The 16,553-nt window shown below is 39.9% G+C and overlaps 1 protein-coding gene across 9 annotated transcripts in view; it reads right to left on the minus strand.

Moving 5' to 3' along the window:
• Window positions 1-16,553, minus strand: part of MCF2 (MCF.2 cell line derived transforming sequence) — a 72,733-nt gene that overhangs the window by 11,418 nt on the left and 44,762 nt on the right. For 7 of the 9 annotated variants that reach the window (XM_033403646.2, XM_049704402.1, XM_049704401.1 and 4 more), the window contains 7 exons: window positions 14,919-15,011; window positions 14,033-14,158; window positions 13,159-13,380; window positions 6,405-6,497; window positions 4,841-4,919; window positions 4,222-4,282; window positions 963-1,072 (listed from right to left, as the gene is read on the minus strand). In XM_033403646.2, coding sequence (XP_033259537.1) covers window positions 963-1,072; window positions 4,222-4,282; window positions 4,841-4,919; window positions 6,405-6,497; window positions 13,159-13,380; window positions 14,033-14,158; window positions 14,919-15,011 — 784 coding nt within the window. The remainder of the gene's footprint in view (window positions 1-962; window positions 1,073-4,221; window positions 4,283-4,840; window positions 4,920-6,404; window positions 6,498-13,158; window positions 13,381-14,032; window positions 14,159-14,918; window positions 15,012-16,553) is intronic. The other 2 variants (XM_049704404.1, XM_049704403.1) reach the window with 1 other exon arrangement.

The following is a 16,553-nucleotide window of genomic DNA, read 5'->3' on the forward strand; positions in this document are numbered from 1 at the left end:
CCTCATCTGTCAAATGAAGGCAGTGGTACTAGGCTCCCTCCTGATGGCTCAGGGGGCCACAGTATAGATGACCTGAGGGAAGTGACACGTAAATGGAGAACTGAAGCTGAGCAAGGTTGTTGTTCCTTGTTTCTCCTCAGCTAGTAGAGAAGTCTTCCAGATTAAGGAACATCATATTTAAGCACTGAGTATCAGGCACCCCGTTAGGCATTTCCTCAGGGAAGTCTATGCTGTTGATCCCAGAGTTGTTGAGGTGACCCTTGCAGGTGCTTCGGAAGCGCCTTCCCTGTTATCACACTATCAAATTGAATTTTCATTGCTTTATCTTTCTACTCTCCTAGCTTCGTGGGGATGGCAGCTGAGTGTATCTCAGTTAGCCTGTATGCCCAGAGTACTGCACAGTTCCTGGCACACAGGCTGTTATGTTTGTTAAATTAAACAAATTGTTTTAAATCCCTTTAAATGACCCAATTTGCAAAATAAAAAGAAATATTCCTGAGCTGTAAATGACTCTTCTCTATTCATTAAACTTACAGTGAGTCAAGCAAGTGTGCATCCCTTGATGCAGGATGTGTTTTATTCACCTCTGTATCCTGTGTAGGAGGGGCTCCCAAACTTGAGAAGGTTCCAGAAAGAATCACATGAAGAACTTGTTACATTACAGCTGGCTGGGTCTCACTCCCAGAGTTTTTGATTCAGAAGGTCTGGGATGGAGCCAGAGCATTTGCCTTCTTAACAAGTTTCCAGGTGATGCTGATGCTACTGGTCCACGGACCACACTTTGACAACCTCTGCTCAGCCGAGTATCTTGCATATACACAAGACAGAAGAGTCTTCTAAAAATGGGTTAACTTTGTTTTCTCCATATAAAGTGAATAGATGGGTAGATTTCTCAAGTTAACAACGGGAGGAAACAATTTGCACAGCCATGAGTTCTGCCTTCGGATGAGCATTACACATACCTGTATTTGCTTCTGCCCGAACTGATGCGATGGCCTCACCGACTTCCACCATAGCGCTGGTGTGCTCCAAGTCAGTTTCCTCAGCACCTATAAAAGCTCCCTGTTGCCTTCTGAAATAGTAAATATGTAAAAACTGGTAAGCTTTTTTTCAGTTTAAGAGTAATAAGAAATTTTAAATGGTATTTCTTCTACTAATACCATGTGTTAAGAACATAGTCTAAGAATCCACTCAAACAGAGCTGATTTTCCCCCTTATTTAAGTCTGTGTGATAACAGCTCATAATATACAAAAGCTTTAATCCTGGGATCCAAGCCAGCATGGAAAGAAAAGGCTCCTTTCTGGACCCAAGGCAGGTATATTGTTTAAAATCCCTGTTTCATATTATATTGTATACCCAAAATTTGCTAAGAGGTAAATGCTAAATGTTCTCACCACAGACACAAAAAAGGATAACTATGTGAGGTGATGGATATGTCAATTAGCTTGATTGTGTTGATTATTTCAGTGTACATGTATGTCAAATCATCAAATTTTACTCTTTTTTAAAAACATCTTTATTGGAGTATAATTGCTTTACAATGGTGTGTTAGTTTCTGCTTTATAACAAAGTGAAATCAGCTATACATATACATATATCCCCATATCTCCTCCCTCTTGCATCTCCCTCCCTCCCACCCTCCCTATCCCACCCCTCTAGGTGGTCACAAAGCACCGAGCTGATCTCCCTGTGCTATGTGGCTGCTTCCCACTAGCTATCTATTTTACGTTTGGTAGTGTATATATGTCCATGCCACTCTCTCACTTCGTCCCAGCTTACCCTTCCCCCTCCCCATGTCCTCAGGTCCACTCTCTACGTCTGCATCTTTATTCCTGTCCTGCCCCTAGGTTCTTCAGAACCTTTTTTGTTTTTTTAGATTCCATATATATGTGTTAGCATATGGTATCAAATTGTACTCTTTAAACGTATATAATTTTAATTGTCAACTATAACTCAGTAAGTTGGAAAAATATAAACAACAAAAAAACCCTACTGTTCTATGAACTTTTAACTTCAATGAATTAGGCAAAGTGTATATGAATGACAATGAAACCTCAATCTGATTAATACTGTTGAGTTGTATCAGCTACTATACAGTCAATTGCTCCATGAAATCTAAAGACTTTACTTCCAGAATACATGATAAAACACTGAGTATTGTGAACCGTGGAAAATAAAGACTTCCACCGTGATTTTAAAATGGTTCTCCTGCGGCTTCCCTGGTGGCGCAGTGGTTAAGAATCCACCTGCCAATGCAGGGGACACAGGTTCAAGGCCTGGTCCAGGAAGATCTCACATGCCGTGGAGCAACTAAGCCCGTGTGCCACAACTACCGAAGCCTGTGCTCCTAGAGCCCGTGCTCTGCAACAAGAGAAGCCACCGCAATGAGAAGCCCGCGCACTGCAACGAACAGTAGCCCCCGCTCGCCACAACTACAGAAAGCCTGTCCGCAGCAACAAAGACCCAATGCAGCCAAAAATAAATAAATAAAAAATAAACTAAAATGGTTCTCCTAAAGCCTCAGATGAATCAACATACTTTGCACCTGATCTTAGCTACCTATGAAAGATGATGTGCAACAGAGAAAAAGAGTATTTTTATTTTTATTGGAGTACAGTTGATTCACAATGTTGTATTAGTTTCTGCTGTACAGCACAGTGAATCAGTCATACATATACATATATCCACTCTTTTTTAGACTCTTTTCCCAGATAGGTCATTAGATAGTATTGAGTAGAGCTCCCTGTGCAGTAGGTCCTTATTAGTTATCTATTTTATCTATAGTCGTATGTATATGTCAGTCCCAATCCCCCAATTTATCCCTCCCTCACCTCCCCCCAACCCCGTAACAGTAAGTTTATTTTCTACATCTGTGACTCTATTTCTGTTTTTTTTTTTTTTTTTTTGCGTTATGTGGGCCTCTCACTGTCGTGGCCTCTCTCGTTGCGGAGCACAGGCTCCGGACATGCTGGCTCAGCGGCCATGGCTTATGGGCCTAGCCGCTCTGCGGCATGTGGGATCCTCCTAGACCAGGGCACGAACCCGTGTCCCCTGCATCGGCAGGCGGACTCTCAACCACTGTGCCACCAGGGAAGCCCTCTATTTCTGTTTTGTAAATAAGTTCATTTGTACCACTGAAAAAGAGTACTTTTAATAAGTCCTTCAATGATCCCTACATCATGCAGATGCTGCGTGGTGAATTTCTGTGCCAAGGCTTTGGAATCACCATGAGGATTCTTTCTGCATATATGTAAATGTTGTATGGAAACTCCACCTTTTAAGATTCCTAGAGGTGGAATACAATGGCCACATCTCTAAACCAGCAGCAAAGCTATCATTGAGGACGGCTGCCTTCCTCAAAGACGTGGTTGTGTCCAGGCACAGCCCCCGCCCCACAGTCTCCGCCCCCGGGATCCAGACCTCCTCTCTAGCTACACAGAGAGGGCAAGTCACCAGCAAGTGGTCTCCATCAAGAGACCACAAAGCTGCAGGCCAGTATTAGCTGCCAGTACTTCATCATTCTTATACCTCTCCTTCTCCAATCAGATTGAAGGTGCCCAGAAATACTTTGAAGAGAAAGCCATGAGTGTAGCCGCTTTTGCTAGCAGCCTACATGCAACTCCCCCCAGGGTATACTGAGAACAAAGCACTTATAATCGTGTTTAAAAATTAGCCCAGACTATTTTTTTTTTTTTTTTTTTGAGGCAAGGAATACGACTTTATTTGGAAAGCTGGCAGACCGAGAAGATGGCAGACTAATGTCTCAAAATAACCATCTTATCAGGGTCTGGATGCCAGTTTCTTTTATAGAATCCGAGAGGGAAATAAAGTAAAAAGGCATAATAGTGAGAGGCGGGGGGGGGGGGGGGGGGAAGTAAAGTAAAAAGGGCCATCAGTCTTGCAAAACATCTCCTGGGGGAGGGGATGTGTTAATTTCTTCTTTCTTGCCGCCATCCACACCTGGACCGGGTCAAGACGTTTCCCTGAACAAAGGCACTTCCTTATATTCTTTTCAACATCAGGGGAACAGTGGGATAACTACTAAGGACTATCAGGCTGCAAGTCCATGGACAGAACTGAGAAAATGTGTTTATAGAATTTGATGAGTTATTGCTAAAAGGCCAGGTAATTTTTGTCTGATAGTTTAATTACATTGTTTCATGTTATATACGGAAAACAGAAGATTGGAGAGTGGTATTTCTTAAAGTATAATCACTTACTCATTCCGCTGAGAAGAAAGATTCTGTTCTGTTAACTGATTATGTTGTTCTTGTTTTTTAACTGTGAAATAAAACAAAGATTATATAAGCATTGTTCGGAAGCCACACTTCTTACTTCCTTGAGGACCAATGACCTTCACATATGCACACACACACACCCCGATCCCATTTGAGTTCACCTTCACAGACTTGAAACAGCCAGAGGGAAGGCCAGTCTGAATTTGGAATATAGAAAAGGGTCGAACCATGTAATATTTTATTCAAGAAATTCAAGTTTATAACTAGCACCACCCCCAGGCCAACATTACCAAGCACTGATTACTGAGGTCCTAAGCAGAGTTGCCTCATGGGAAGCATTTAGAATTAACACATTCAGATTGCTCTATCACTGCACCACTGCTTCTCAGGCACTAGAGCTCATCTTCCATTGTAAAATTCATTCTCCAAAATAGTTTAAACAGCCTCCTGCATCTTGATCTCCTACTAATGAGTTGAGCAAACCATTTCATTATAAATAGTAGAAAGTTAATATCAGCCCCATTCCCTGTAAAAATTATCACAGAATCTGAGTCACTGAGCCGTTCTTGTACTTCTTGTTCTGGAGAATGCGTGAACTTACCTGTCATAAGTTCCTGTTGCTTCAACAAAATACTTCTGATTTCTTTTAACCACATCATCTTCACATCTACATTTGAAGCCTAAAGATTTAAAAAGCAGGGGAGGAGAGGACAGGTTTCCTTTTTAGAACGATGCTTTAATAATAAAACAAATGTCACTAAGTATATCAAACACGATTTACATCCTGAACCACCATAATCCAACTCTAACATTTTGATTCTTAAAACTTCTAAGAAGCAAATAAGTAGCCATCGGATTAGATGAAATAACAGCCCAAAGCATTTCGAAATTGGCCTTCAATAATAATGCTCAGAGAAGCGTGAAATATAAATCTCACTTATTTTTTCTGTGTAGGAGGGTTCTTTTAAATATATAAATGTTTTTATGTTTAATTTTGGTAAAACAAAACAAGTTCTACTGTTTCTGAAAAGACAATCTATTGTAGGGACTTCCCTGGCAGTCCAGTGGTTAGGACTCGGTGCTTTCACAGCCGAGGGCCGGGGTTCGACCCCTGGTCAGGGAACTAAGATCCTGAAAGCCATGTGGTGCGGCCAAAAAAAAAAGACTCTTTGAAATGACAATAATCTCTTGAAATGTTCTAATTCCTCTCTTCTTCCGTGAGACAGGTTGAAGCTTACAGCATGTCTGGCCAGGACTTTAACCACATTCTTTAGAAAAAACAATCCGATCTGAATCATCACATCACCCTGTCTCGTAATCAGGTCCTCTCTGAATGCTGAGCACAAGAGGAACTCAGAACTGTTATAAATCTGTAACTCAAGAGACTTGATGGGGACAGAGAAGCACCGGCCAAGCTCTTGGCTATCAGCTCTTGTTGATAAGTCTCCTGGTGTCGTGGTGAAAACTTAAAGCCATAGAAAGCATCACAGACATATCTCAAGTTGAAGAAAACTTCTGCCAAGACATGGAAGTAACCTAAGTGTCCATCGACAGATGAACGGATTTGGAAGATATGGTACATATATACAATGGAATACTACTCAGCCATAAAAAAGTATGAAATAATGCCATTTGCAGCAACACGGATGGACCTAGAGATTATATATGGAATCTAAAAAATAAACAAACTAGTGAATATAACAAAAAAGAAGCAGACTCACAGATACAGAGAACAAACTAGTGGTTACCGGTGGGGAGAGGGAAGGGGGAAGGGGCAATATGGCAGTAGGGGATTAATAGGTACAAACTATTAGGTACAAAATGAGCTACAAGGATATATTGTACAGCACAGGGAATATAGCCAATATTTTACAATAACTATAAATGGAGTATAACCTTTAAAACTTGTGAATCACTGTATTGTACACCTGTAAAATATAATATTATACAGCAACTATACTTCAATAAAAGAAAAAAAGAAAACTTGGTAACTGAGAAAATGTTTAATTGCATCACAAAGAATAATAATCAAATAATATTTAGGTAACCTACAGGAAAGGACTGAGAACTTTTGTAATGTAACCAAAATTATTTTTGTTTGTAAATGCAGACTTTTGTATCTTAAGGCAGGTTATGGTTTCTAGAACAATTCTTAAGTGACCAACCTGGACAATATAAACTTCTTCCTTCCCAGCATACCAGATTTCAAACTTGCGGTCGTCTCCTTTTACATATTCAGTGATTCCAACTTCATCCATCTACAATAAATGAGTCACCATTTTCATGAGCATTTTATTAGGAAAATGAAATTACGTTAAATCTACCCCCATCATATTCTAAATGAAACAGAATTTCTCACTTCTGCAAAATATGTTTTATAATCAAAGAATATGAAATGATAAATACAATCAGAGACCTGAGTGTTTATACACTTTCATTAAACTATGCACTTATATAGTACAGACTACATGCTCCATTCCAGTGAGTGAAACAAATGTTTCAAATCTGAGCATCCAAGTAGTCCATGTAAGATTGAATTCCATTATAAATTAACTGTACAGTATAAAAACAAATTATTGTGTCAAACACAGAAGTAAAACTAATTGAACATTGTGGAAAAGGTCATCCAAAATTAATTTAAATGGTTCTTTTTAATAACTTTATGCCAGATAAGTTAATCTCACAAATTACTACGTATGTCTATAGAAGCCCTACAAGTTATAGACATCCAATTTATGGGTCAGGGGAGAACCAACCAGGTACACAGAAATCCCCTCTATTTCCACCAAGCTCTTGGCCTCTCTAGGAAACAACCTGTCATGGGACAGTGATGTCTTCTTGTAGCCAGTGGAAATTAGGTATGCAATATCCCTTCCCTACCATAGTTTTTATTCTCTTTCATATGATTGTGCAAAGCACAAACTCTTCCGTTTTCTTTCATCCTGTGCTGCTAGTAGCTTGGTTAATTTCATTTTGAGCAACTTCACTCCCTTGTACACACATTCTCTTTTAGTTTCCTTCTGCCTTCTCTTTCCTTTCAATCATTTCCTAATTAACTAAAGGAATATCTCACTCTCTGTTCCATTTACATGCCTCCCAAATGACCCTAATTAGAGCTGATAAGCATTTAAAGTAGTGCTAGTGAGATCCCCATATCAAGGAAAAGAAAAAGGATTATACTTAGAAATGAAAGAGCCTGTGACATCTACCCTGAATGTACTCAGAAGTTACTTTCAGAATATCCAAAAATATCTTTACATTCCTACTCAACCACTCGAACTAACCTACTTTTGCTCAAACATCAGGTTTTAAGATAAACAATAATCTCATATTCAATCTCTATTTAAATTGATTTTGTTTCAATACATGGTTTTGTTTTAACAGCATGATAAGATGGAAGGCCCATGCGCTAGCTATGTGTGCTGGTACAAGTTGCTTAACCTTTCTGAATTTCAGTTTCCTCAACTATAAAGTGGGAAGAGTACCTATTTCATAGAGTTGATATAAGGATTAAATAGCATGCACTAAAGGCTTAGATAACATGATGAGTTTTTAAAAGTGTGAGTTTGCTTTCTCAACTTTCCCTTATTTGAATAGCAATGGTTTTGCCATTTTTCATTGTATACATAGAGCACAGCATTATAGAGTAAATGAGCTTTTTTGAGTTACTCTGGAAACCTAACCATGATCTCTATCAGACAACACTGTTCTTAGTTCTAAACAATTCACTACAAATGATCCACTGTAATACAATCCATTTGTAATTCATGGATTGTAGATATTTACTCAAATAACACAATATAAAGGTTTTATCAAAAGGTTTTTATTCTACTTATTAAATATTTACTATACCATGAAAACTTACCTTTAGAACCTAGAGGCAGAGTTAAAGCTCTAACTATATGAATATAGTTATATGATATATTATATAATAAATAATATATATAAAAGAACGAGGCTGATTCTACAGTTATACCCTAACTGTGGTCTCCGCCTCACCCTTCACATTTTCACTGATGATTTCTGGTAGCTATGAATATATTTTCTTTATTTTAAAGCATTTTATCTGAAGACATCTTGTTGTATCAAGTGCTCAGGGCCCCAATTTTTAACCTAATTTTCTGTCTTCAGGGTAGTGAGAAGATGTCAACTACCTTGTTAAAAGTCACCCAGTGGGTCAGAACTCTGGGATTATAACCAATAACTACCTATCTTAAGACTTTTATTAGGCAGATCAGCTCGGTGCTTTGCGATGACCTAGAGAGGTGGGATAGGGAGGGTGGGAGGGAGGATCAAGAGGGAGGGGATATGGGGACATATGTATGTATATGGCTGATTCACTTTGTTGTACAACAGAAACTAACACAGTATTGTGAAGCAATTATACTCCAATAAATATCTATTAAAAAAAAACTACTTGAATATTGGGAGGGAAGGCACTTGATATATTAAATGAAAAGTCCATGTTATAAAACTGAAGAAAAAAGACTTTTATTTCTGTATCTGGGATATATAATAGTTACTTCTTGGGTCAGTATTATGAAAAAATTGATCTTGGACTTCCCTGGCAGTCCAGTGGGTAACACTCTGCACTTCCAATGCAGGGGGCATGGGTTTGATCCCTGATCAGGGAACTAGGATCCCACATGCCACGTGGTACAGCCAAAAAAAAAAAACTGATCTTGATTCACAATAACAACACCAACAAAAAAATGTAGCTAGGTTGAACTGCCGTGAAGCAGTTAGAAACAAGATATTGGGTATAAAACAGTAACATAACTGTATCTTGAAAATAGTTTCTGGGATCAAAAAAAGAAAGAAGATGAGAATTATAACAGAATACTATTTATATAAATTAAAACTAAATGGGGGGCTTCCCTGGTGGCACAGTGGTTGAGAGTCCACCTGCCGATGCAGGGGACATGGGTTTGAGCCTTGGTCCGGGAAGATCCCACATGCCGCGGAGCAACTAAGCCCGTGTGCCACAACTACTGAGCCTGCGCTCTAGAGCCCGCCAGCCACAACTACTGAAGCCCGTGTGCCTAGAGCCTGTGCTCCATAACAAGAGAAGCCACTGCAATGAGAAGCCTGTGCACCGCAACGAAGAGCAGCCCCCGCTCGCCGCAACTAGAGAGAGCCCGTGTGCAGCAATGAAGACCCAATGCAGCCAAAAATAAATAAATAAAATAAAATAATTAATTAATTTTTAAAAAACTAAATGGGCACAGAACATTAGTGTATACTTAAAAAGAACACACAAACTGAAGGATGTACATCAAATAATACAGGGGTAGAGAGGAGAGGAAGTGTGGGGAATGATAAAAAGGAATGAATGAAGGAATGAAAGAATAAACAAGCAAGAACAAGGCCTGCCAGCACGGCGCAGTGGTTACAATCATGGAGACCGAAGCCATCTGCCCGGGTTTGAATCTGTGCTGCACCACTTACTAGCCATGCTCTTGGATGAATTATTCACCTCTCTGGCACTTGGCTTTCTCATCCTCAAAATGGGGTTAATAATAGTTCCTACTTCTTATAAAGTTGCTATGTGGATTAAATGAATTAACACTGATATTCATAAACACTTAGAACAGCTCCTAGCAAACAGTGAGTACTACATGTATGTTTGTTAAACTTAAAAACATAGATGATAATAATAAACACATGAACTGAGGAATCTGTAGAACTCAAATGTCTCCATTTGACTAACTGTGACTTTAGGGCCTTTCCTTTGCACAGGAGCAGGCGACTTAAAATATAGCACACAATCAACGTACAGCTGTGGGGCTACGAGATTCCAGCTTGGTACGATGAACTCACGGCAACAGTCCCCTGAAAGTGCATCTGCATTGATCGTATCTACCAAGGGGAAGATTCTGAAACCAGGAACCCAAACTGTTAGGTAACACACTGACTAGTCCTACTAGTAATTATTTAATCCTGGAATCTCATATAAGCAAGAGGAAGAAAGCATGGTGAGGCTTATAAGAGATAGCCTAATTTCCATCTTTCTCTGTCAGCGACATCACCATTTTCCTAGTAATCCTGGTCTAAATCCTTGCAGGCATCACTGACTAATCTCTTTTATTAAGGACACTAGGCATTATTGGGGAATCAAAGAAAAATCAGGCTGATTTTTTTCCTTCAAATGTCAGGTATTATTTATTTTCAGTATCTAGTAAGTCAGTAAGCCTGCCTGTTTACCTGCCATGGAAGTGTTTCTTGCATCTATCCCACCCTCTGTTTCCACAGTAGCCACTGTAGTTCGAAATCTCACAAATTGGTGACCTCATACCAGTCTGTCCTTACTGTGATGTACTTTAGAAACACTCTGTTGGTGTGCCCATCATTGTGACAAATTAAAGGTAAAAAAAGAAAAATAGATACAAGCCAGAAATAGTATATTAGGTAGTAACTAGGTCACACCTAAATGCCCATCGACAGACGAATGGATAAAGAAGATGTGGTACATATATACAATGGAATATTACTCAGCCATAAAAAGGAACGAAATTGGGTCATTTGTTGAGACGTGGGTAGATCTAGAGACTGCCATACAGAGTGAAGTAAGACAGAAAGAGAAAAACAAATATCGTATATTAACGCATATATGTGGAACCTAGAAAAATGGTACAGATGAACCGGTTTGCAGGGCAGAAATTGAGACACATGTAGAGAGCAAACGTATGGGGACCAAGGGGGTAAAGTGGCAGGGGCAGGGGGGTGGTGTGATGAATTGGGAGATTGGGATTGACATGTATACACTAATATGTATAAAATGGATAACTATAAGAACCTGCTGTATAAAAGAATAAATTAAATTAAATTTAAAAATTAAAAAAAAAAAGTGAACCAAATGGATTTGGGTTCAACGTGGCTATGAAGATAAAGTACCCTCCTCTGGAATAAATATACAGACAGCAAGACATCTGAACCCTGTCTGAGGTCAATTACAAATTCTTGCTTCTCGACAGATGTTTATTAGAGACATAAAAGACCCTTGGAAATTCTGGGGGCTTAGAGGTGGGCGAATATCAAAGGAGCAACTGGGAGACTTCCTTGGTGGCGCAGTGGTCAAGAATCCACCTGCCAATGCAGGGGACATGGGTTCGCACCCTGGTCCCAGAAGATCCCACATGCCGCGGAGCAACTAAGCCCGTGTGCCACAACTACTGAGCCTGCGCTCTAGAGCCCAGGAGCCACAACTACTGAGCCCGCATGCCACAACTACTGAAGCCCACACGCCTAAAGCCCGTGCTCCGCGACAGGAGAAGCCACCGCAATGAGAAGCCCACGCACCTCAATGAAAAGTGGCCGCCGCTCGCCGCAACTAGAGGAAGCCCGCGCGCAGCAATGAAGACCCAACGCAGCCAAAAATTAATTAATTAATTAATTAATTTTTTAAAAGGAGCAACTGGGCATTTGTTATGAAAACAGTGAGGTTTTTGAACAGTCACTGCTGTGGGTTCAGAAGTGAAGCAGGGAAAGTAGACAGTAGGAAGAAGTCAGAGACCTAACCCTGGGCAGGAACCCCATTAGGAACAGCATGGAGTCGTTGGCCTCTGGGAAGAATCAAAAGCAGGGTCTGCTTCTCCGGTGGCCTCTTGACACAAAGCCCTCGGGCCTGGCTCAGGACACATGGCACGTCCTCTCCATTACCACTGCTGGACATCACATCAATTCTCAACATGCTAACAACCAAGAAACAGTGGTTGGAGAGTCGAGGGTCGTAATTTTCTCCATTTTCCAAATTTTCTTCAGCAAATGCCATACCGCTTTTACAATGTAGAACTTGAAAGATAAAATTAATTAGGTGTGAAAAAAATCAAATTTGCCAATTACAGACTCATGTGGATTGGAGGCTCCTCTTGTCAAATGTCAAAACCAGCTGGGAGTGTCACTGGATTGCCAGTAACTTCCTCAAACAATACTGCTCTCATTTTAATACCAAACTAACATTAGGACACAATGGCAGTTTGGGTTATAGGAGAGAAGAAAGTAATTTCTAAGGATCGGACAGGACAGGTGTGGGCAGGATTCAGCGGTAGGTGGCTTTGCACACCCAGGAAGGGAGGGGATGGAGGAGGGATACAATGGGAATGTGCTAACCATAAAAGTGATCCATTTTTAAATCACACGGAAAAAAAGGAAGAAACTCTTTCCTCCTTGACTCTCCCGTATGAGAAAAGCTCCTTGCTACCAAGACCAAGAACTCCACCTGGTGCCATTGGTAAGAGAGTGCTAATGGGGGAGCCTGTGTCACTGCCCACAATTTCAAACTGTGCCGTGCAGGAGTCTAGGGCGCCCCCTTGGGGACTGCCTGGGACTGAAGTGAGAGAGGAAAGGAAGGAGGCCACGGTCTGTCCTCCGTGGCTCTCATTTCAGGTAGAAAAGTTCTGCTTCACCTGACTTCTCTCTAAGATTTCTACTTAAGGTTCCATGGGTGGGAGCGTGCGAAATGGGTGGTGAAGGGGGAGTCAAAGGGTACAAACTTCCCGTTATAAAATAAATAAGTCCTAGGGCTGTAATGCACAGCATGGTGACTATGGGTACCACGGTTAATAATACTGTACTTCATATTTGAAACTTGCTAACAGATTAGATCTTAAAAGTTCCCATCACAAGAAAAAAAGGTTTGTAACTATGTGTGGTGATGGATGTTACTTGTGGTGATCATTTCACAACATATACAAATATTGAATCATTACACTGTACACCTGAAACTAATGTGATGTTATATGTCAGTTATACCTCAATTTAAAAAAAAAAGATTTTCTTTTAAAAAAAGATGTGCAACTAAAGTATAAGAGTATATATACTTTTTCAGCCCAGTCATCTGAGCTGAAAAAGTATACAAACTGGAATACAGTATATGTATACATGAAAGACTATTACATTACACAATTCAAACAGTCTTACTTTCAAACAGTGCTTAAAACTGTACGACGGGTATCGATCAGAGCCTTCTCTGCTTTCAACACGCCTTTTGCAAAAAACAATGGCTTTTTCGTACAAGAAAAGGTGCCGCTGCATTGGCTTGAATCTAGCAAAATCCTTCATCTTTGTAGCACCTTTCTTGTGCCCAATCCAAACGCTGAATGCACCCTGCGTTATCATCTTGCCCAGCTCATTTAAGTTTCCCTGGAATGGAAAACCCAAACTCATTAGTACAAGGCAGAGCAACATTCAGATCTCTGACATCAATATTACAGTGTTTAGATTGAGTTACTAAAACCCTGAAGCGTATATTTATAGTTTTTAAAGTTTCATTCATCATAACTTTTCACAGGAAAACATGCCATGTGTCACCCAGTTACAAAATGACTGTGGCACCAGGAGATAGAAGAAGCCTCCTTTTCCCTGGCTTCATGTTTCCATTACTTCCTCAATCCTAATCGGTAAATGACCTCTCCCAGTCCAAGTTTTCCCACGGGGGGCAGTTAACTCTAAAGATTTGATCTCTTTCTTCCATCTCTATCCTGGACTGAGGCAAAGAGCAATTCTGGGACCATATGCCTCCTTAGAATAGACCCAAACATTCCAGCAAGCGGGATCTCCCAAGGTCTGCACTTGGGGGTAGGCCTTGTTAGGGACAAGGGGAATGTCGTAAATCCATCTGGCTGCTGATCTGAAGCCAATTTTCCACTTAGCATCATAAGTAATAATGCTGACATTCGGATCCTTCATTTGTCTGCCTCTTACATCTTATTTCTCAGTTGATTCCAGGAGAGGAAGAAAGAGATGTTAACATGCTTACCCTGTAAAACTGCAACAATCATTATGATCTACTTACGATATAGCCATTTATTGCAATCTGATGCATTGAGTCATTAACTGACTTCAGTAAATCCAGTATCATGTCAAGTGCCTCCTTTAATTGCACAGATCCTACGCAGTCTTTGCTATATTTTAATAGCTCCTGTAATTAGAAGTCAAGAATTAATATTAGGCTGATATTAATAACTGGAGAAAATGAATACATTTTTGGCTAACACGCTTTCGAGGAGGAATCCAAAGATAATGGCAGTTTTTCGAGTAATTTCTTTCATATGCTATTTGTCACATTAATACTATATTTAATAACAATGTCAAAACCGGGGAAGAAATGGAATAGTGACTAAACAGTAGAAAGCAAAGGGCATTCAATGCTTCTGGAGCTGGAGAACTATAGGTATTAGGACACGCTAGAGATCTGTTTTTAAAGCAATTACACATTTTTTGGTCCTCCACTTACAGCAATTCATTTTATTCATTATGCATATACCATAGAACGTTGTAAAAAGACATTTTAAAACAGGCTGTGTTGTATTTATACTTAACGTGACATTTTTGGAATCCTTTCACATGACTCAGAGGTGTGCCGTCTTCATTTTTCATTGAGAAGGCCCATAGGAAATACAGTCTCAAAACTATAGGAAATACAGTCTCAAAACTATATTTGTTTAGTGCTGCTTAACAACAGTGAAAGTTCTGCAGTCAGGGTTATCCATATATCAGTGTACCTTGTATGGACCATTAAATAGCTAGAAGCATTGATTCAACTGCTAAATCCAGCTGTCCCAGTCAGGAAGCCTACCTATTTCTAGTGCTTACTAGGCAGCTGCTTCCGTTTTAATGGCTTTGCCACATTTGACCCAAAGAAGTAAGTAAAGAAAGAAACAAATGTTTCATGCAATTACCTTCAACAGTAACTGATATTTAGTAATCCGTTGCACTGGTTTCAGTAAATAGGAATCTAGACCAAGTCTGTGTTTCAATTTTCTTTGACATTCCTGTCATTAAAATACAATGATCAATAAATTTAAATTGGCATTTACCTATGAAAATGTCAAATGTTCATTGATTAGACCCAATGCACGCATGTTTCTTACATCTCAAGGAAAAGTTACCAGAAAAATTGCTGTTATATATGGTATGGAAATTGTAAGAGGCAGTATGTCTAAAACACTACAGTAAACTTTATTTCAAGGGTCGGAGAGGTAGAAAATCCCCAAATTTCAAAGACTAAAAAGTTTTTATATATAAATTCACAATGATGTAGAATGCTTAAAAAGTTAAGAAAGCAGGGCTTCCCTGGTGGCGCAGTGGTTGAGAGTCCGCCTGCCGATGCAGGGGACGCGGGTTCGCGCCCCGGTCTGGGAAGATCCCACATGCTGCAGAGCGGCTGGGCCCGTGAGCCATGGCCGCTGAGCCTGCGCGTCCGGAGCCTGTGCTCCGCAACAGGAGAGGCCATAGCAGTGAGAGGCCCGCGTACCGCAAAAAAAAAAAAAAAAAAAAGTAAGAAAGCAATGAATGACCATAGGTTAACATGACCGCAAAGTTCTTCAAAGTATCCAAGAAAATTAACAAAAGGCTCAGCTCTGCAAGCCAAGACCCAGAAAAGAAATAGGTTGTACTGAATATAAATCAGACTGGGTATGAGAAGAGTTTTTTAAATGTCACAAGAAAAATACAGCCCTTATCAACTGGTGCTACATTTCATCTGATTATTGGCTTGCTGCCACTATAAATATAAGAGCCATGACTTTGGGTCCTGGGAACATTGTAGGGTCCATAATTAGGGCAAGATGGAGCTGTTTAGGATGAAATCTGCGTATAGGAAGTGCAGAACACAAAGGGAATGGGAGAGGAGATATCTATGGAAGATCCAGGACCCTCCTCTGTATGTGATAAAATCCAATACATAATCTAATTCGATTATCAACTTTTATGGTTAAAAATGGTGGACTGATACATGTATTTAGCTCTCCACTCATGAAACCCAATTAAAGTGATGGAAAAGTTATTTTTACAACGAAAAACCCAAAGTTACAAAGATGAAAGAGGGAAAGACATTGACAACATTTGGAAACTGGCAGAGGGAAAAGCCAAGGAACAACTCAATTTATGTTAAAGAACACACTTCCCCCTCCTCCACAAAGACTCCAGAATCAAGTACCTCTGGAAGTTGGAGATGAAGGTGGGGTTTGAAAAAAGATAGCTGTTTAAGAAGTAATTTTAAAAGTTTGTTTAAGAAGTAATTAGATACTAACCAGTGTTGGTAGAGGTGTGGAGCAATCAGGCCCCTCATACACCGTTGGCAGGAATATAAAAAGGTGCAGCAACTTTGGAAAACAACCCAACAGTTCTTCAAAAAGTTAACAGAATTACCATATGACCTAGCAATTTCACACCCAGGTCTATGGCAAAGAGAAATGAAAATAATGCCCACACAAAAACTTGTACACAAAAGGTGGAGACAACCCAAATGTCCATCAACTGATGAATGGGTAAATAAAATGTGGAATGTCCATCCATACAATGGAATATTATTA

The sequence above is a fragment of the Orcinus orca genome, chromosome X, assembly GCF_937001465.1.
Source record: "Orcinus orca chromosome X, mOrcOrc1.1, whole genome shotgun sequence".
NCBI lineage: Eukaryota > Metazoa > Chordata > Mammalia > Artiodactyla > Delphinidae > Orcinus > Orcinus orca.